At 41.7% G+C, this 22,094-nt stretch overlaps 2 protein-coding genes across 2 annotated transcripts in view; both read right to left on the minus strand.

Moving 5' to 3' along the window:
- lrp6 (low density lipoprotein receptor-related protein 6) overlaps positions 1-13,151 on the minus strand; it is a 30,750-nt gene extending 17,599 nt beyond the window's left edge. The window contains exons 1-4 of the mRNA XM_068733966.1: positions 12,580-13,151; positions 10,484-10,880; positions 487-684; positions 203-399 (exon numbers count right to left, since the gene is read on the minus strand). Of these exons, the coding sequence (XP_068590067.1) occupies positions 203-399; positions 487-684; positions 10,484-10,880; positions 12,580-12,634 (847 nt within the window). The 5' untranslated portion in view covers positions 12,635-13,151. The remainder of the gene's footprint in view (positions 1-202; positions 400-486; positions 685-10,483; positions 10,881-12,579) is intronic.
- Positions 13,152-15,640: 2,489 nt separating this feature from the next.
- On the minus strand, positions 15,641-22,044 carry mansc1 (MANSC domain containing 1). Its single transcript, XM_068734073.1, has 5 exons — positions 21,806-22,044; positions 20,284-20,349; positions 19,685-19,966; positions 19,397-19,537; positions 15,641-17,820 (listed from the first exon to the last, which is right to left on the minus strand). Exons 2-5 carry the CDS (start codon positions 20,309-20,311, stop codon positions 16,811-16,813), a joined length of 1,461 nt encoding a protein of 486 aa, XP_068590174.1. The 5' UTR covers positions 20,312-20,349; positions 21,806-22,044; the 3' UTR covers positions 15,641-16,810.
- Positions 22,045-22,094: the final 50 nt, after the last annotated feature.

Genomic DNA, 22,094 nt, shown 5'->3' on the forward strand with positions numbered 1-22,094 from the left:
CACTATTGTCCACAGAGAAGACATTAGAGACTCACTATTGTCCACAGAGAGGACATTAAAGAGGACATTAGAGACTCACTATTGTCCACAGAGAGGACATTAAAAAGGACATTAGAGACTCACTATTGTCCACAGAGAGGACATTAGAGACTCACTACGTTAATGTTAAAACCTAAAACAAACTTAAGACATTTAGACTCACGTATGTCTTGTCTCTTGGCACTGAAGACGTGGATGTCCATCGGTGAGAAGATGTCCGAGTGGACGATCCGCTGCTCGTCTCCGGTCTGTTTCCTACAGGAGTGGATGGAGTGAGTGTTCCAGTCGGTCCAGAACAGAGTGTCCTCGTACAGGGTGAGAGCGAACGGGTGAGGAAGCTCTCCTTTGACCACCACCTCTCTGAAAACACACATCACCAGGTACATGTACTTCAAAATCCTTTACAAGTACTTCAGTACAGTGAAGACAGTAGGACATGTTGAGTACCTGGAGGACCCGTCCAGGTTGCAGCGGTGGATGAAGTTGTGCTTGGCGTCGGCCCAGTAGATCTTCTCCAGCTTGTAGTCCAGAGTGAGACCGTTGGGCCAGTAGATCTCTTTATCGATGATCATGGAGCGATTCGTCCCGTCCATCCCGGCTCGCTCGATCTTTGGGATTTCACCCCAGTCTGTCCAGTACATGTACCTGAGGACAAAGGAGGACATGTATCAGTACATGTACCTGAGGATAGAGGAGGACATGCATCAGTACATGTACCTGAGGACAGAGGAGGCATTATGGGTAATTATAGTGAACATCATCCAGTTTAAAGACTCAGAGACTAGAGAAGTTCAACCTGATGACAACAACCAATCAGAGCTCTTCATTCGAAGAATAATAAGACCAGGACATGGTGAGACCAGGACACAGTGAGACCAGCGAGACCAGGACACAGTGAGACCAGGACACGGTGAGACCAGAACACAGTGAGACCAGGACACAGTGAGACCAGAACACAGTGCAGTGAGACCAGCAAGACCAGAACACAGTGAGACCAGGACACGATGAGACCAGGACACGGGGAGACAGGAACACGGGGAGACCAGAACACGAGGAGACCAGAACACGGTGAGACCAGGACACGGGGAGACCTAGTGGTGTAACGGATCGCTTGTGAACCGCGGCTCAATTGAGTATTTTTTGTTTGACAGTTTCATCATCATCGTGAGTAATAAAGTCTTTCTGCTGCTGTTCCTCTTCAAGTATCAAGTCCCTGGACATCAACGCAGAGCTGCAGTGAACAGATATGAAGCAGTGAGTTCACCTGAGCAGCTTAGAAGAGTTTAACGGTGAAAGTCACGGTGAGAGGAGGAGCTAACGGCACCATTGAAGTCTCAAGTTTGGATCATTTAGTCTTCACTGTAACTCATAATGAGGATGAGGGTGGTGGACAGAACCGTTACTGTGTGTAGGCGTTTAAAGAGAAAGACAACGGACATACATCAGACATGTCCACACATGTGAAGAGACACCATCACAGTCTGTCAATGATGGGGACACTCCGGTGAGGAAAACAAAGGATTTCAAAATCTGGTTAAAGTCTTGAGCCACGCTACGAGATCCCCTCAAACACACCACACACACACACACACACACACACACACACACACACACACACACACACACACACACACACACACACACACACACACACACACACACACACACACCCCGATAGTGATGTCACCACAGAAAGGTCTACTCTCTCCACAGACAATGGAGATATTCTCTTCTTCATTAAAACATTTTAAAGTTGTAGATCATTTCACAGTAATGTAAACATTATTTAATGTAAACGTTATTGTGTATTTGAATGACATCACCTGACAGGAAGTAAACGCAGACCAAGTTCACTTCAGTGTAAACTATCTCACCGTCTGTTTCTTTATTTCAGAGGTGATCAAAGGATGAGAGCATCAACATTCCTCATGTTGCACTTTAACTTAACAGAACTGAGTATTCTTCAATGTTTATTATTATTATTATTATTATTATTAGGGCCCGAGCATCGACGTAGTCAGAGCAGAGGACCTATTGTTCTTCTAATGTTTATCATTATTATTATTAGGGCCCGAGCACCGACGTAGTCGGAGCGGAGGACCTATTGTTATTCTAATGTTTTTTATTATTATTATTATTATTATTATTATCGTACCAGTTTCATCGCAAAAAGGAGGTGCTTGGGATACTGGGAATCTTTTGAAATTTGGCACAAAATTCAATCGTGGTGAAAATTCCAGTATTATTGGGGTGTCCAGCTGCGGCATGACATTTTGGCTCGATAGCGCCCCCTACAGAGTAGCCCCAACTTTGGGTTTGACCTAGCTGTATGAAATTTGGTAGGTATGTGGAACGTGATGGGACGTACAAAAAAGTCAAAAGGAGGTATATCCTAAACCAAACAGGAAGTCGGCCATTTTGAATGTTATGACGTTTTTGGACCGTTTCAAGGCGCCGTACTTTAACGAACTCCTCCTAGAGATTAAACCCGATTGCCTTCAGATTTGGTCAGTATGCTCTTGAGACTTTGGCAGTGAAACGATACTCAAAGATCAAAAAGTGATCGAACTATGTGTCCGTGGCGTGGCGGCAAAAGAACACCATTCGCCATGAAACAGGAAGTTGTTGTAACTCGGCTGTACATTGCCTAATCTGCTCTAAATTTCTCAGATGTCATAACATCCTGACCCTGAACACATGTATATGACAATTTAGAATCATAGTAATAGCGCCACCTAGTGGCAACAGGAAGTCATAGGTTGTGTACTTTGACACCCTACTGCTCACAGATTAATCGGATCCCTCTCAAATTTTGTCACAAAAGCCTTAAGACGTTGATAATGCTTCATTGTGAAAATTGTAGGAAGTTGTCCAAGCGTGGCGACGTGGCGGCTTTGATCCTTCGCCATGAACGAATAAACTGATGTAACTCGACTCCGCATCATCAGATCTTTACCAGATTTCACATGTTTGATTAAACTCCAGGCCTGAAGACATCTGCAAGCCAATTTTGAATCATAGTCATAGCGCCACCTACTGGCAACAGTAAGTTAAAGTCTTTACACTTTGGCTTGTTTCTCTTAGTTGGAAAATCAGATCAACATCAAATTTGTTCCACACAAATGTAAGAAGTTCATAATGCCAGTTCTCCAAGCTTTTGATGTTTTGTCGAACGCCGTTGCCGTGGTAACGCAGTCTTCGCCGTGAAAAACGATGGTCATTTGGAGAGGTTAAAAAAGCTCGAAACACAAGCAAACTTGACACACAGATCACAAGGCCAAAATGTAGTTATATAATATGATTTTATTCAATCAGAGTGTCAAATCGGCTCAATAGCGCCCCCTACAATATTTCGACGAAGCAGCCCTCGCAGTACGTTTCACATAGAATAACAAAATTTGGTAGGCACATGTATCACATGTGGACTCAAACAAAAGTCTCTTGGGGCCATGCCCTAAACCCAACCGGAAGTCAGCCATTTTGAATTTAGTCTGAATTTCTAGTGTCGTTTTTGCAATTTCCAGGCGCTCTACTTTAACAAACTCCTCCCAGGGAATTAATCAGATCAACTTAGAATTTGGTCAGAACAATCTGAAGACCTTTGTGATTAAAAGTTACTCAAAGCTTGTTGTTTCGTGAAATGCCGTTGCCGTGGCGATGCATTCCTCGCCATGAAAAACAAAGGTGTTTTTGAGGGGCTAAAAATACTCAAAACAAAATCAAACTTGTCACACACATTTAAAATCCTGAATGTAGTTATCTGATGTGATTTTAATGCTTCAGAGTGGCAACTCGGCTCGATAGCGCCCCCTACAATATTTCGACGATGCAGCCCTCGCTGTACGTTTCACCGAGATGTATGAAATTAAGTAAGCAGGTGTATCACATGTATACTTAAAAAAAAGTCTTAGGGGTCCATGCTCTAAACCCAACCGGAAGTCAGCCAATTTGAATTTTGTATGAATTTCTTGTGGTTTTATTTCCTTTTCCAGGTGCTGCACTACGAACTTCTCCTAGGGAAATAATCCGATCATCTTTGAATTTGGTCAGAACAACCTAAAGACCTTAACGATTAAAAGTTACTAAAAGCTTGATGTTTCATCGGATAACATGGACTTGGTGTAGCGTCAATTTTACATGATTCTCCATCATCCATCAAGCTTTTGTAACTCAACCTTACTTTGTCAAAACTGCCCCAAACTTGACATGCTTGATTGCTGTCGTGATTTTAGGTCTTCTGCATGCCAATATTAACTCATAGTCATAGCGCCACCTACTGGCAACCACGGACGTAAACAGAATTCTATAACAACGGCCCAAACAGGGTTTGTGGGCACACCATGAGAAAAAGACTTCTCTGATCTAAATATGTGCAAACTAAGATGCTTGGAGAACAAAAGTTAATCAACAGTGTTTTTCAAACCATGTCGGTGGGCATTAGTATAAATGATCTGTCCAGAGCTTCTACATGAGAATCAGGTTAAATGTTACAATGAATGCTTCACACTACAATCTAAAGTTACAGAAGAGCTTAAAATGAAAACAGTGTCAAATTAAAGTGTTCAAGTAAAAACAAATGACACTGCTGTTCTGTTAACTTTCATGTAAGTCCAAATACAATCAGCAGGACACTGCAGGGAGTTGAACTCCATCCCAGTAACCTGACAGTCTGTTATGTTACAAATACTGAAGCACATTCACACGTTCATTTTCTTAATGATCTTAACAGGCTTACATTTATGATTGTATCGGAGGTACACTCAAAACATTTGAGGCTTAAGACCTGGCAACATGGTCTTGCTATGCTGCTGGTCGACGCAGGAAATATCATCTAACTTGTGCATGCAGTGTATGATGGTCACAGAAATGCATTGCCGCATCAACCAGAGTCCTGCCAGTACCCTCGACGTGTGTGACGTTGCGAGGGCCCGATCAATGCTGCTTGCAGCTTTAATTATTATTATTATTGCGCCTGTTTCGTCGCAAAAAGGAGGTGCTTGGGATACTGGGAATTTTTCGAAATTTGGCACGCAAGCCAAAATTTGCGAAAATTGCAGTCTGATTGGGGTGTCCAGCTGCGATATGAAATATTGGCTCGATAGCGCCCCCTATTGAGTAGCCCCAACATTGGGTTTCACCTAGCTGAATGAAATTTGGTAGGTATGTGGAACATGATGGACGTACAAAAAATCCTCTTGGAATTTTTCACTTAACCAAACAGGAAGTCGGCCATTTTTAATTTTATGACGTTTTTGGACTGTTTCAAGGCGCCGTACTTTAACAAACTCCTCCCAGAGATTTAACCTGATTGACTCCAGATTCGGTCGGTATGCTCTTGAGACCTTGACAGTGAAACGATACTCAAAGATCAAAAAGTTATCAAACTATGTGTCCGTGGCGTGAAAAGAAAAAAACACCATTCGCCATGAAACAGGAAGTTGTTGTAACTCGGACGTACATTGTCTAATCTGCTCCAATGGACTTGGTGTAGCGGCCATTTTACATGGTTCGCCATCATCCATCAATCTGTTGTAACTCAACTGTACTTTGTCAAAACTGTCCCAAACTTGACATGCTTGATTACTGTCATGATTTTAGGACATCTGCATGCCAATATTAACTCATAGTCATAGCGCCACCTACTGGCAACCACAGACGTAAGCAGGATTCTATAATTACAGCGGCCCAAACACTGAACTTAATTAAAGGGTTTGTGGACACACCATGAGAAAAAGACTTCTCTGATCTAAATATGTGCAAACTAAGATGCTTGGAGAGCAAAAGTTAGACAACAGTGGTTCTCAAACCATGTCAGTGGGCATTAGTATAAATGATCTGTCCAGGGCTTCTACATGAGAATCAGGTTAAATGTTATAATGAATGCTTCACACTACAATCTAAAGTTACAGAAGAGCTTAAAATGAAAACAGTGTTAAATTGAAGTGTTCAAGTAAAAGCAAATGACACTGCTGTTCTGTTAACTTTCATGTAAGTCCAAATACAATCAGCAGAACACTGCAGGGAGTTGAACCCCATCCCAGTAAACTGACAGTTTGTTATGTTTCAAACATTGAAGCGCATTCACGCACATTAATTTTCTTAATGATCTTAACAGGCTTACATCTATGATTGTATTGGGGGTACACTTAAAAACATTTGAGGCTTAAGACCTGGCAACATGATCTTGCTACGCTGCTGGTCGACACAGGAAATATCGTCTAACTCGTTCACGCAGTGCATGATGGTCACAGAAATGCATGACCGCGTCACCCACAGTCCTGCCAGTAGGGTACTACGATGTGCGTGAAGTTGTGAGGGCCCAATCAATGCTGCTTGCAGCTTTAATTTTCATTTGTTATTTATTTCATTTTGTTTCAAATTGGACATCTTCAATATGTTTGTTTTTAAGACTAAAGCCCAACGTTCTTTCTTTAAGTGTTCTTGAAGTTCTTTAAATAATAAATGGAAAGAAAAGTTATATTTGACTCCTCCCCTTTTCTTTGCTGAGCCCAAAAATGATCCGAACCATAAGGTTTGTGATCAGTTGCACCCCTAGTGAGACCAGAACACAGTGAGACCAGAACCAGTAAAATAAGGATGACCAGTCTTCCTCACATTGGCTGTGGTTTCAGAGGCCAGGTGGAACAACAGGTGTGTTCTCACTACTAATGTTTACTGTGTAAAATCACAGCCTTTATATATTCTACTAATCCATCTCAACAGTCCAATAAGAGCCAGACACACAACTGGTCCCGCCTCCAGCAGAGAAACTAAATAACTTCAAAATAAAAGCACACAACTAAATGAAACATGTCACAAAAGACTTTCACCTAAATAAGAACAACAGAAGGTAAATAACTAGAACATGGTCCAGAATGTATCTATGAAAACTAATAATCAATTAAAGCTGCAAGCAGCATTGATCGGGCCCTCGCAACTTCACGCACGTCGAGGGTACTGGCAGGACTCTGGTTGACGCGGCTATGCATTTCTGTGACAATCATAAACTGCGTGCACGAGTTAAACTATATTTCCTGCCTCAACCAGCAGCGTAGCAAGATCATGTTGCCAGGTCTTAAGCCTCAAATGTTTTGATGGTTTGAAAAACACTGTTGATTAACTTTTGTTCTCCAAGCATCTTAGTTTGCACATATTTAGATCAGAGAAGTCTTTTTCTCATGGTGTGCCCACAAACCCTGTTTGGGCCGCTGTTATTATAGAATTCTGTTTACGTCCGTGGTTGCCAGTAGGTGGCGCTATGACTATGAGTTAATATTGGCATGCAGAAGACCTAAAATCACGACAGCAATCAAGCATGTCAAGTTTGGGGCAGTTTTGACAAAGTAAGGTTGAGTTACAAAAGCTTGATGGATGATGGCGAATCATGTAACATTGCCGCGACACCAAGTCCATGTTATCCGATGAAACATCAAGCTTTTAGTAACTTTTAATCGTTAAGGTCTTTAGGTTGTTCTGACCAAATTCTAAGCTGATCGGATTATTTCCCTAGGAGGAGTTCATAGTGCAGCACCTGGAAAAGGAAATAAAACCACAAGAAATTCATACAAAATTCAAATTGGCTGACTTCCGGTTGGGTTTAGAGCATGGACCCCTAAGACTTTTTTTTTAAGTCTACATGTGATACACCTGCTTACTTAATTTCATACATCTAGGTGAAACGTACTGCGAGGGCTGCATCGTCAAAATATTGTAGGGGGCGCTATCGAGCCGAGTTGCCACTCTGAAGCATTAAAATCACATCAGATAACTACATTCAAGATTTTAAATGTGTGTGACAAGTTTGATTTTGTTTTGAGTATTTTTAGCCCCTCAAAAACACCTTTGTTTTTCATGGCGAGGAATGCGTCGCCACGGCAACGGCATTTCACGAAACAACAAGCTTTGAGTAATTTTTAATCACAAAGGTCTTTAGATTGTTCTGACCAAATTCTAAGTTGATCTGATTAGTTCCCTGGGAGGAGTTCGTTAAAGTAGAGCGCCTGGAAATTGAAAAAACGACACTAGAAATTCAGACTAAATTCAAAATGGCTGACTTCCGGTTGGGTTTAGGGCATGGCCCCAAGAGACTTTTATTTAAGTCCACATGTGATACGTGTGCCTACCAAATTTTGTTAATCTATGTGAAACGTACTGCGAGGGCTGCTTCGTCGAAATTTTGTAGGGGGCGCTATTGAGCCGATTTAACACTCTGATTGAATAAAATCATATTATAGAACTACATTTTGGCCTTGTGATCTGTGTGTCAAGTTTGCTTGTGTTTCAAGCTTTTTTAACCTCTCCAAATGACCATCGTTTTTCACGGCGAAGACTGCGTTACCACGGCAACGGCGTTCGACGAAACATCAAAAGCTTAGAGAACTGGCATTATGAACTTCTTACATTTGTGTGGAACAAATTTGATGTTGATCTGATTTTCCAACTAAGAGAAACAAGCCAAAGTATAAAGACTTTAACTTACTGTTGCCAGTAGGTGGCGCTATGACTATGATTCAAAATTGGCTTGCAGATGTCTTCAGGCCTGGAGTTTAATCAAACATGTGAAATCTGGTAAAGATCTGATGATGCGGAGTCGAGTTACATCAGTTTATTCGTTCGTGGCGAAGGATCGAAATTCGCAGAGCCGCCACATCGCCACGCTTTGACAACTTCCTACAATTTTCACAATGAAGCATTATCAAGGTCTTAAGGCTTTTGTGACGAAATTTGAGAGGGATCCGATTAATCTGTGAGCAGTAGGGTGTCAAAGTACACAACCTATGACTTCCTGTTGCCACTAGGAGGCGCTATTAGTATGATTCAAAATTGTCATATACATGTGTTCAGGGTCAGGATGTTATGACATCTGAGAAATTTGGAGCAGATTAGGCAATGTACAGCCGAGTTACAACAACTTCCTGTTTCATGGCGAATGGTGTTTTTTTGCCGCCACGCCACGGACACATAGTTCGATCACTTTTTGATCTTTGAGTATCGTTTCACTGCCAAAGTCTCAAGAGCATACTGACCAAATCTGAAGGCAATCGGGTTTAATCTCTAGGAGGAGTTCGTTAAAGTACGGCGCCTTGAAACGGTCCAAAAACGTCATAAAATTCAAAATGGCCGACTTCCTGTTTGGTTTAGGATATACCTCCTTTTGACTTTTTTGTACGTCCCATCACGTTCCACATACCTACCAAATTTCATACAGCTAGGTCAAACCCAAAGTTGGGGCTACTCTGTAGGGGGCGCTATCGAGCCAAAATGTCATGCACATATTGGACACCCCAATAATACTGGAATTTTCACCACGATTGAATTTTGTGCCAAATTTCAAAAGATTCCCAGTATCCCAAGCACCTCCTTTTTGCGATGAAACTGGTACGATAATAATAATAATAATAATAATAATAATAATAATAAAAAAAAACATTAGAATAACAATAGGTCCTCCGCTCCGACTACGTCGGTGCTCGGGCCCTAATGATCAGTATTCAGATGGTTTTATTATCATCAACACATTAAGATCTGGTCTCTCTGGTCTTCCATACTGAACAAGATCAAAGAGACAATAGAACCCAAGAGATACATTTAAATAAAACTCATGAATACATTACAGACCTCTTCAATCTGAGTCCTCATGGATCTACATCCTCCTGTGAGACCCAGAGGGACCGCAGAGACTACAGGTGAGTTATATATACAGACTACAGGTGAGGAGGTGAGTTATATATACAGACTACAAGTGAGGAGGTGAGTTATATATACACACTACAAGTGAGGAGGTGAGTTATATATACAGACTACAAGCGAGGAGGTGAGTTATATATACAGACTACAGGTGAGTTATATATACACACTACAAGTGAGGAGGTGAGTTATATATACAGACTACAGGTGAGGAGGTGAGTTATATATACAGACTACAGGTGAGGAGGTGAGTTATATATACAGACTACAGGTGAGGAGGTGAGTTATATATACAGACTACAAGTGAGGAGGTGAGTTATATATACAGACTACAGGTGAGGAGGTGAGTTATATATACAGACTACAGGTGAGGAGGTGAGTTATATATACACACTACAAGTGAGGAGGTGAGTTATATATACAGACTACAGGTGAGGAGGTGAGTTATATATACAGACTACAGGTGAGGAGGTGAGTTATATATACAGACTACAGGTGAGGAGGTGAGTTATATATACACACTACAAGTGAGGAGGTGAGTTATATATACAGACTACAGGTGAGGAGGTGAGTTATATATACAGACTACAGGTGAGGAGGTGAGTTATATAAACAGACTACAGGTGAGTTATATATCGATTCACTGACTCCTCCCACTCCAACTGGTCTTCATCCGGACCACTACAGAGAGACTAGACTAGACCAGGACCAACTTTTCCCCCTCATCCAGGACTCAAACCCGGTCCCTCAGACTCACCCTCGTTCTGGATCCAGAGCGATGGCCCTCGGCTGGTCCAGTTCCTGCCAGAACAAAACCTTCCTCAAGGACCCGTCCAGTTCGGCCACCTCGATCCGATTGGTCTCCGAGTCCGTCCAGTAGAGTTTACTTCCTAACCAATCACAGGCCAGTCCGTCTGGGGAGGCCAGACCGGGGACCACGATCTGGACAACGCTGGCCTGTGATTGGTTGAAGACGGTGCGTTTGATGGCCTCCTCGCTGACGTCGCTCCAGTAGATGAGACCCCGAGAGTAGACGTAGTCCACGGCGGCGGCGTCCTCCAGCCCCCCCACCACCACCGTGGAGTTGGCCTTCTCGTGGGCCGCGTCCACCAGCCGAAGGTCCCGTCGGTTCGCATAGAGCAGCAGGGGCACGCCTGGAAGAGGTTAACATAAATACACTTGAATGGTGGAAAATACACAAAAATACACCGCTTCAACTGTGGAAAATACACAAAAATACACTGTTTGAACTGTGGAAAATACACAGAAATACACTGTTTGAACTGTGGAAAATATTAATTTCCATTGAGAGAATTTACTGTTTTCTATCAGAATAAAGGGGAAATATTTAAATGTTGGACGAACTAAATAAGACATTTAATGACAAATAACCTGAAATAAATCATCACATTGATCAATAATGTAAGTAAACAGAATGTTGTTGGTTCTATTGAGGTAGATGTTAATAACACATTTGAATGTGATCACAGATCAGTAAACAATCAAACTGATCAGCTGTTATTGAGATAATCGATCAATCGTTCTTTGGTTTCATATCACAGAAAACTGAATATAAAGAGTTTTGGGCAAAACAAAACAGACTTTTTTCATGTTTTCAACAACAACTATTTAAATAAGTCAGACAATAATCAGCAGATTGATTGATGATGAAAGTAAGCGTTAAATAACTTATAACCAACAGAATCGTCTCCATTTTACTTTTAGTTAATAACAAATGACTGACGTGAATGTACAGTTATTTCTCTGGTTTATTATTTTATTCATACGTTTTTAATATACAAATACATCTTTTTATAAAGTAGCTTTTAACTTGACTGTGTTTTTAAAGAGTCAAAAAACATTAAAACAATTCAGAATACTGTGGCTCATTAAATTAATAAATTAATGTAGAATATTAAATAAAACAGATGATATTAAAGATACAGTTTTATTTTGAGATTGGAACAAAGAATAAATTATTAAATAAAAATAAAAGTGTAAATACTAAACAAAGGAGAATATAAGTAAATAAAACAGGAACAAATCTAGAAACATTGATTCATAAATTAAATATTCTTTAAATATTGTTGAATTATTATATACATCTCTTTAAAATGAAGTCTGATGAATTAGTTAATTTATAAATAATAATAATAATGTAAATAATAACATTATTATTAATAATAACATTAACAATAATAAAACTAGTAACAACAATAACATTACTAATAGTATTATTGTCATACTGTTATTATTAATAATAATAACAGTATAATAATAATAGCAGAAATGACCTCAGCTAGCTTGTTAGCTTGTTAGCATAACAACATGAAAACATGAGCTGCTCCAGTTTTAACACATATACATGTTGTTAAATATGATTTAATCAATAATAAAATCATATTATCGATTAGCTCCACTGTTAGCTTTACATCACACATTTAGATATATAACGTTACAGCGAGCTAGACGACTCGCTCACGTAGCATTTGTTGTGCTAACTGCTGCTAGCAATGCTAATCTAAGTTACTACCACAGCGGTTATCATGATAACGGTGTTAAGATAAGACTGTTAGAATGCTAACTATAATAAGACGTAAAGTGTGAGGACCGGGCTTGGTGAGAGTTTATACGTATAAAACATATAAAGACTGAAGCTAACTGGTTTATTTCGGCTCCTCCAACAGCCTAACAGGCGGCGCAGCACTGATAGCATGAGGCTAACAGCTAGAGGGCCCTGATCCTCGGACCTCTCCACACACCTCCACCCGTTAGAAGCCTCTTCTCCCGGCTGTTAACCAGCACTCTCACACATCGTACCGGAGGAACAAGAGGACTTGAGGATAAACTCACCCCGTATGAGGAAACAGAAGCTAAACAACAACAAGCTCCGCAGCGCGACCCTCATCGTTCTCTTCTCTCGGCTCCTCAGCGCGGAGCTCCCATCGCTGCTACGGCCGCTTATTGTCCGGGAATCAAACACGATGTTTGGGTTCAGATCTACGAGACGAGACGTTAAAATGTCCCAAAGAAGTCCATCACGGCTCGATAACTGGTTTATCCTGTATTACATATTATATATACGTAACCCCAACCCACTGAATCAACTCTCTGTGTCTCACATTGTCCTGGAGGAGGTCCGTGGTCTCCTTCCGCTGTGAGGAAGAAGCTCCTCCTCCTCGTCTTCTTCTTCTTCTTCTTCTTCTTCTTCTTCTTCTTCTTCTTCTTCTTCTTCTTCTTCTTCTTCTTCTTCCTCTTCCTCTTCTTCTTCCTCCTCCTCTACTTCCTCTTCATCTTCCACCTCCTCTTCTTCCTCCTCCTCTTCTTCTTCCTCTTCTTCTTCCTCTTCTTCTTCCTCCTCTTCTTCCTCCTCTTCCTCCTCCTCTTCTTCTTCCTCTTCTTCTTCCTCCTCTTCTTCCTGCCTACTATTGTTGTTCTGATTTCAGGGTTATGGTCACATGACTTCACGTTAGTCTATAAAGGAACTCCACCACGGTCACGTGACTTCATTAGTCTATAAAAGAACTCTACCACGGTCACATGACTTCATTAGTCTATAAAGGAACTCCACCACGGTCACATGACTTCATTAGTCTATAAAGGAACTCCACCACGGTCACATGACTTCGTTAGTCTATAAAGGAACTCCACCACGGTCACATGACTTCATTAGTCTATAAAGGAACTCCACCACGGTCACATGACTTCATTAGTCTATAAAGGAACTCCACCACGGTCACGTGACTTCATTAGTCTATAAAGGAACTCAACCACGGTCACATGATTTCATTAGTCTATAAAGGAACTCCACCACGGTCACGTGACTTCACGTTAGTCTAAAAAGGAACTCCACCACGGTCACATGACTTCATTAGTCTATAAAGGAACTCCACCACGGTCACATGACTTCATTAGTCTATAAAGGAACTCCACCACGGTCACCTGACTTCATTAGTCTATAAAGGAACTCCACCACGGTCACATGACTTCATTAGTCTATAAAGGAACTCCACCACGGTCACGTGACTTCATTAGTCTATAAAGGAACTCCACCACGGTCACCTGACTTCATTAGTCTATAAAGGAACTCCACCACGGTCACGTGACTTCATTAGTCTATAAAGGAACTCCACCACGGTCACCTGACTTCATTAGTCTATAAAGGAACTCCACCACGGTCACCTGACTTCATTAGTCTATAAAGGAACTCCACCACGGTCACGTGACTTCATTAGTCTATAAAGGAACTCCACCACGGTCACGTGACTTCATTAGTCTATAAAGGAACTCCACCACGGTCTCGTGACTTCATGTTAGTCTATAAAGGAACTCCACTTCATGGTCAAGGTCACGTGACTTCATGTTAGATATATTAGAATTTAATTAACCATCAGAATCACCAGTCGGAGTCCCATTTTTCTGCTGTTTGCTTTGGAGCAAGCTGCACATACCGAGGAGTGAAGTCAGCTCAGACTTCATGTATTTGTAATGATTTTACATGTTTATGACTGTGACTCATTGAGAAGAATGTTTTCCATCACTGAGTGAGGTCTTTTCTGCAGAACACCCACTGCTCCGTCTGCTCTACACACACCCAGTTAACTCCCAGTACCCCCACCTCCTCCACTGTTACACCAGTCTGCTTCCCAGCAGGCTGCCTGACACCATTACTGTAATGAGCTCCCTCTTTTACGTTCATTTTCTGTCAATCCACTATTCAATTATTTTAAATTCTTCCACTTTAAATGAAATGAAAGGACAGATGAAGTGACCTTTGGTGGCGCCTTGATGTAGCTTCAGCTGTTTGGTGTGTTTCCAGAAGTAAATCAAGGATTTTTTAATGAGTTTCATTGGATTATTAGTGAATACAGATACACACATAAATGTGCAGAAGGATTTCATCACAAGCAGCCCGTCACGTTTGAAAAGAAGGAACCGTGAAGTGTCCTCCACAAAGTGACAGATTTTATGTGTGATGTGTTGAACCTTCGCTCATGATCAGTGAGCAGAGAGCAGCTGAGGCTGATGGATGCTGTTAAACACTGAATGAAGTGACTCATGTCACCTGTGTGAACTCTGTGTTCTTCATCAGCTGCTTCAGCTTCACGTGTTGAAGAACATCGCCATCATGTGGACAGACGGAGCAACAGCAGCTTCACAGGCTTCAGTTACATTTAGAAAAGAAGATCAAACTGCCTTTTTCTGTTTTTGTAAACAGAATCAAAGCTTTTAAACATATAAACACAGGTTTTAAATATACAAATACAGGTGATAATTTATAAATACAGGTATTAAACATAGAAATACAGGTTTTAAACAGACTTAAGAGTCTCTGTGTTGATCCAGACGAGGTTTATTAAGTCTCTTTAAAGAGGTTTCTGATCCAGCTGCCTTCCATCAGCTCATCTACTCAACAGTTTAGGGAGTTAGGGGATTGTGATCTGTCCATACCTCACACCATGAAGCTCCTACCTCTCATTGAGGCCTTTGGGATGTGTGGTATCCAGTCTGGATATCCAGGTCCTCTCTGCCCTCTTTCTTTGGGCAGTGCTCTGTGTAGGATTACACTGAATGACTGTTCTCAGAACATATTTCCAGCCATGTTGGAGGAAGTGTTTCACTAAGGGAGTGAGTACCTTTTTCCTATTCAATATATTATATTTGTGTTGGGTAAATCTAATAGAAATGGTGTTGCCGGTTTCACCCACATACTACAAACCACACTGTTTACATTGAATCAGATAAATTCAGCTTTTAGACTTCAGACTGCCACGGGTCACTGCATGGAAGACCTCCTTCGTGTATGGATTAGTGAACCAGATGCGGTGCTGAAAAAATGTTTTATGAAAGATAGAAATCATAAATACTGTAAATCAATAATCTATACTTATGACATCATCAGTAAAACAACAAGTTCAAAAATCACATTTTTTTATTCTTTACAAGAACAAAACATCAAATTTCCAAACTTATGCAAAAGCATCACTTCACAAAACAGGACCAGACTGTCACCATCGTTAATAATAATAATAATAATAATCAATAATCAGAGCAACAGAAGAGAAGAGCAGTCAGTGTTCATCAGCCGACTCTTCATCATCATCATCATCATCATCATCATCATCATAGGAAAATAGTGAAAAAGAAGCTTCAGAAGATGATATTTATCAAAAACACACAAAAGTGCATCAACGTTCAAAAGATCAATAGTTTAAATCTTCATCGTTTAGATCTTCATCATCGTGTGAAACGATTTACAAAACCAGCACAGTGAGTTCAGAGGAGGACATGCAGGAGGAAGTCATGATGAAGAGGAGGAGGAAGAAGAGGAAGAGGAGGAGGAAGAAGAGGAGGTAGAGGAAGAGGAGGAAGAAGAGGAGGTAGAGGAAGAGGAGGAAGAGGAAGAGGAGGAAGAGGAGGAGGCTCCTCAGTGGCTTCCTGAGATTCAGGGAATAAAAATATTGCAGTTTGTTCTTTGTGTTTAAAGAGAAATCAATCGGCTGATCAGGAGTCAGCTCATCAAACGTTTCTAGTTTTACTGAGAGACAGTTTTTATATCTTTTATTATTATAACTTATCTTTTGTTTTTGTTTCATCGTGAAACTGAATAAATAAGGAGAATAAAACATCTTAATAGAAACGTTTGATGTTAAAACGAGAAACAAAACGTCTTCAAAAGTGAACGTGAGAAAAAAGATGTGACGACAAACGTGATAAAAGACAAAGTTATGGTGATATTTAAATTCTACATAATTGTTTTCATCGTTGTGATGTTTCTTGATTTGTCATTTGTCACTGTATCACAATAAAAATACAGTTTATTGATATAAAGTCATTAATGTTCTTTGTGACGACGCATTCGTCAGATAAGTTTATTAACTGTTTGTCATTATTTCTCATAACCGCACAGGTTCCATTATCCTCGTTATACTACGAGTGTAACGATGTAAATAAACTGTGTGGTTATGAAACATAACAAACATCCTTCGGCCAATCGGAGTCGAGTATTCTCCGCGTAGACATTCGGTTATTGTTTTATGTGGTTAACAATCTTAAAAGAACTAATTTTACTTCTTGAGCTCCGTCACACCTCGTAGTGAAGGTCGTTGAGCTCCAGTCTCGTATAGTGCCGTCTGTCGAAGGACTCCATCGCTTTGCGGCCCCCAACGGCCAGAGCCAGCGTGAGCATGGCGAGCCCGAGCACCATGAACGCCACCACGCCGCTCTTCAGCGCGCCTCGCGTCGCAGACGACGCAGAGTTCTGGAGGGCGCGATCGGACTGGAGGGCGCGATCGGACTGGATGGCGCCTTTGGGGACGATGACCGGACTCGCTGCTGGAGTCGTCCTCGTGGTGGACGAATCAGTGGTGGTGGTCGTAGCAGGAAGAGGAGCCGTAGTAGTGGTGGTGGCAGGAGTAGTAGTAGTAGTACTAGTAGTAGTAGTAGTAGTAGTAGTAGTAGTAGTAGTAGTGGTTGGAGCAGGAGTAGTAGTAGTAGTGGTAGTAGTAGTAGTGGTTGGAGCAGGAGTAGTGGGAGTTGTAGTAGTTTCAGTGTTAGGCAGTGGTTTGTCAGTGGTTCTTGGTGCAGCTTCCCTCTTGGCCGTGACAACAGGAAGTGATGTGGTGGAGCTCTGTGTCGGCCGGGTGGAGGTGGTGGTGCCGACGGGGTGAGGCTTTACTTTCTTGGCTGTTTTGTTTTGCTTTTTACTAGTTTTGTTTGGCTTCTTTGTGGTGGTGGCTGCAGTAGTTGTAGAAGCTGCTGTTGTTGTGGTTGTGGTTGTAGATGTGGTCGAGGTGGGTGCTGGAGTTACCGGAGGCATTGTGGCGATGATGATGATGAGTGGAGGTGCTGTTGTGGTGGCGGGAGCCTGCGTGGTGGTGGTTGGTGTCGTGGTTCTTGTGGTGGTGGTTGGGGCCGTGGTTGTGGTTGTTGTGGTGGTTGGTGGTGTTGTTGTTGTACTTTGTGTGGTGGTTGTTGTGGTGGTGGGTTGTGTGGTTGTTGGTGTAGTTGTGGCTGGTGTGGTGGAGGAGGTGGTGGTTGGTTCCGTGGTGGTCGTCATGGTTGAGGGTCTCACTGTGGTCGGATGAATCAAACCTGTGAAGAAACACAGTGAAATGTTAAAGAAGCAAAGAAACAGGAAGCTGAACTTCAACATCACAAATCTACCTGAGCAGGTAGTGTTGAGATTTCACCGTGTGCTCTGAACAAAGGGGCCTGCAGTCAAAAGCCTGATTTGAGTTTAAGAAAACACCAAAGCTCCAGGTCTGAGGTCTCATTGGACCTCTATCTCTGGGCCATTCCACGTAATTTGATTCGCATGAAAAGAGGCACAGAAACAACGTTGCTTTTTAAGAAACCCGAGGTCATAGTCTTAACTTCGATTGGATGAATAGAAGAGAACGGATAATTTCCATGCCCCGTTCTCTCCCCGTTAACGTCCACATTTTGCTGGTCATGAGGAAGAAGAATTCCCTTAATTTCTGAGGATAAACTCTCTACCACACAGAGAGTTTATCACCACGCAGCTGTAAGCTCCGGATTCCGAGTTTAACCCGGAAACTCGAAGAACCACATCGACCACTACGAAGTCATCTCACAGTAAGAGGCTTGTGTGTCTGGGCAGAGTTTAGGTCAAAGTGTGTTTATTACCTTGTTTGTTTAGTTCTAAGTTTACTGTATTGTTATAATGTGTTCTTGTGAGTTTACGGACTGCTGAGTTCCGTTAGCGCTGTGAAGAAACTACAGTTGTGCTCCATTCTGTGTGATAGAATAACAATCTCCGTATTTTTCCATGGTGGTGAGGATCTGCCTTGTTTTGATCAGTATTAATAGAATCTAATAAACTCAGTTATACTTTAAAGAGCAGCTGTCTGTGATTACTTGGTGCATGTGTATTGTGATGATAGCTGATGTCAAACCTTCACTATTTACTCTGAATATGTAATAGTACTTTGACTCTTGACATTGTGAGTGAATACTAATTATGAGACTTAGTTTATAGTTAACCCTAACCCTGATCTCAGGGTGGTGCCCCGTTATTATTAATAATTGTTAATAATCTTACTGACATTAATAATTCTATTGATGTCAATAGTTTAGTTTTTCATAATTGCTGTTAACCAAACACACTCCTGATAAATCCCAACAGTAGTGTACAGAGTACCTGAACAGGTAGTGTACAGAGTACCTGACCAGGTAAAGAACAGAGTACCTGAACAGGTAGTGTACAGAGTACCTGAACAGGTAGTGAACAGAGTACCTGAACAGGTAGAGAACAGAGTACCTGAACAGGTAGGTTACAGAGTACCTGAACAGGTAGTGAACAGAGTACCTGAGCAGGTAGAGAACAGAGTACTTGAACAGGTAGTGTACAGAGTACCTGAACAGGTAGTGAACAGAGTGTACAGAGTACCTGAACAGGTAGTGTACAGAGTACCTGAACAGGTAGGTTACAGAGTACCTGAACAGGTAGTGAACAGAGTACCTGAGCAGGTAGAGAACAGAGTACCTGAGCAGGTAGAGAACAGAGTACCTGAGCAGGTAGTGAACAGAGTACCTGAGCAGGTAGTGAACAGAGTACCTGAGCAGGTAGAGAACAGAGTACCTGAACAAGTAGTGAACAGAGTACCTGAGCAGGTAGAGAACAGAGTACCTGAGCAGGTGAACTCACCTTTGTAGATGTCGTAGGTGTTGATGCCGTCCTGAGCCTTCATTAAAGGGCAGTCCTGCTCCATCTGACAGTGGAACAGGAAGCAGTTATCTTCCCCAGCGTGTTTGTTGCCGTTGAACACGGCCATGGTGCATTTGGCGCCTTCAGAAACACAGAAACAGTGGAGAGAATGTAAAGGTTGTGTTCTATACGATGGAGTTTATTGATATATATTTATATATCTATGAAGATGCACAGGTAGAGCTGGTCTGTGTGATGTGATGGGGTTCAGGTCTCGGGTAGTCTCACCTGGTTTCACGTCCTCTGAGCAGCAGGCGAGGACACAGTCCCTCTCAGACCGGACCACGCGGGCGTCCATCGCCGTGGTCGGCCTGTTCAGCGCCTGTCTGACGTTCACGATGGCACTCTGGTGCTGTCTGGAGAAACACGTCTCCGGCTCCACGCCAGACACAGGAAGTGATGTCATCAGCAGCAGCAGCAGCAGATGCACTGCGGCGACGGGAGGCCTGAGAGTCCACGATGAGGGCAGAACGTTCGCTGGAGGAGTCATGTTCACCTGATGCTGATTAACTGAAGTCAGAAATAAAGTGAAACTAAAAGAATTATTATTATTATTACGTAACATCACAAAACGTCATAAATATTTTTTAAGACTTTCAAAGCTCGTCAGTTTGTCTCTGAGACGGTTTTCTTCTGCGTTAGCGTCTTCAGAACAAACAAACTAAATTAGTTCAATCTGAGGAGTAAAAATAGAAATCTAAAAATGAACACGGCTCCTTCAGGAGCTTCTATCTTTAGAACTTCTGAGAGTGAACGAGGTCGGTCGGGTTTTAAAGACGGAGATTTAAAAACAGATGAAATAAAAGTTGTTCAGAACAAAAACTCACCGAAGAGACGCTGAGATCCGTCCTCCATCTGGAGGTCCAGAGTCCTCTGAGCTGGACTTTAGTCTCCTGTGAGGACAGAAACTCATTATGTCTCTTATCTCCTGTTAGGATGCTATCTGACCCACTATCAGAGACCTGGACCACTATCAGAGACCTGCACCCTGTTCAGACCTGCACCTGCTACTGTGTAGCCCCGCCCCTAAAGCATCCCCTGCTTTATGGTCTGTTTGACTCTAAATGGAGCATAATGTACTAAATGAACATCATGCTGTATTGAAGAAGACTGTAAACTAGAGGTTGAGACCATAAACTCATGTTTACAATGTTTACTGAGGGAATAAATCAAGAGAGAAGTAGAGTCATTTTAGACTAGACTTCTATACAACCAGAGGAGTCGCCCCCTGGTGGACACTAGAGAGAATGCAGCTGTGACACGTGAAGAACAGGAGGTTTGTCTCATTCTAAACTTCCTCTATTACTCTTTACAACCTTAACCTCACCAGACCAGATCCACAGCTTCCTTATTACCTTTCATAATAAAAGCCTGTTCACCAGAAGGAACTAAAAGTTACTCAAATCAGCATTTAGCTAAAAAGGAAACTCAGTAAAATATATATATATGTATTTAAACAACAGTTCACATCAAACAGAGGACACAATAGGATTGTAGTGGTTCGTCCTCGACACAAATCTCTTCAAACGTTTTATTGGAACAAAACGTCATAAATTCACATCTCAGTTTGAACACTTTAATCTTTACGTCCCGTAGCGTAACGGCTGTAAGTGTATATTTATATTATTGTATTCATACCAGCTTGTTGCACTTATTGTATTCGTATTACTCATAGCACTAACTGTTTCTCTTGTTTCTGTACTTTGGCTCTGAGTTATGCTCTGCTTCATGCTCTTAGATGTTTGTTTAAAGGAAATGTACTTATGACTTCTGGTGACTAGTAGTTCTTTTGATTACCAATGTTGATGCACTTATTGTAAGTCGCTTTGGATAAAAGCGTCTGCTAAATGACTGTAATGTAATATTTATAATATTTTCACCTCTTTATCTTTATGCTCTATAACACCAGACTCCATTGACAAAAACGGTAATTTAACCTCAATCTTAGTGTTATTGTGTGCCTTTGGTGTTTTAAAGGTTTAATTTAACTAATATTCGTCACTATAATGATTACAGGATATTGTTATTTTTTTACGTATTTTAGCATTATTGGTCTTCCATACTCCACGCTCCTCTATCGGACACAATGAGCTGCTATCTTAAAGACAAAGATAAGGATAACGTTATTAACCATGGCGGTGAAAAGCAGCTGAAATCTAAACAGCTTCACGACAGACAGCCGGTCGCCTTTGTGTCTCTCTCCGTGTTTATTGCCGGTAACACCTGCGCTCACACGTCTCTCTGTACCGGTGTTAACGGCGCTAACGTGACAAAATAAGAAACAATTAAATAACCGGAACATAACGCGTCGTTTTCCCGCCTAAACTCCGCGGTTCTACCTGTATTTACCCAGATTAAGTCGCGTGCATCATCGCGGATCCGTCCTTCCGTCGATGAGTCCGGTGAAGAATCCAGTTAAACCGGTTCAGTCCGAGTCAGAAGCTCCACTATCCCGAGACGACCCGAGTCACAGATCCTCCCGAATGATTAATGGATCCTTTAAATGTCTCAATGTGTAAATGATGTGACAATTATTATTATTAAACGTCTCCGGGAGGATGAACTAGATCACGTGATGGATGGTGAGAGGAGGAAGAAGAAGAAGAGGAAGCTTCAGTCTTCTGACCCATTTTAGTCT

This window comes from Cebidichthys violaceus, unplaced genomic scaffold, assembly GCF_023349555.1.
Source record: "Cebidichthys violaceus isolate CVI_PGR_0920_01 unplaced genomic scaffold, fCebVio1.0.p SCAF_60, whole genome shotgun sequence".
NCBI lineage: Eukaryota > Metazoa > Chordata > Actinopteri > Perciformes > Stichaeidae > Cebidichthys > Cebidichthys violaceus.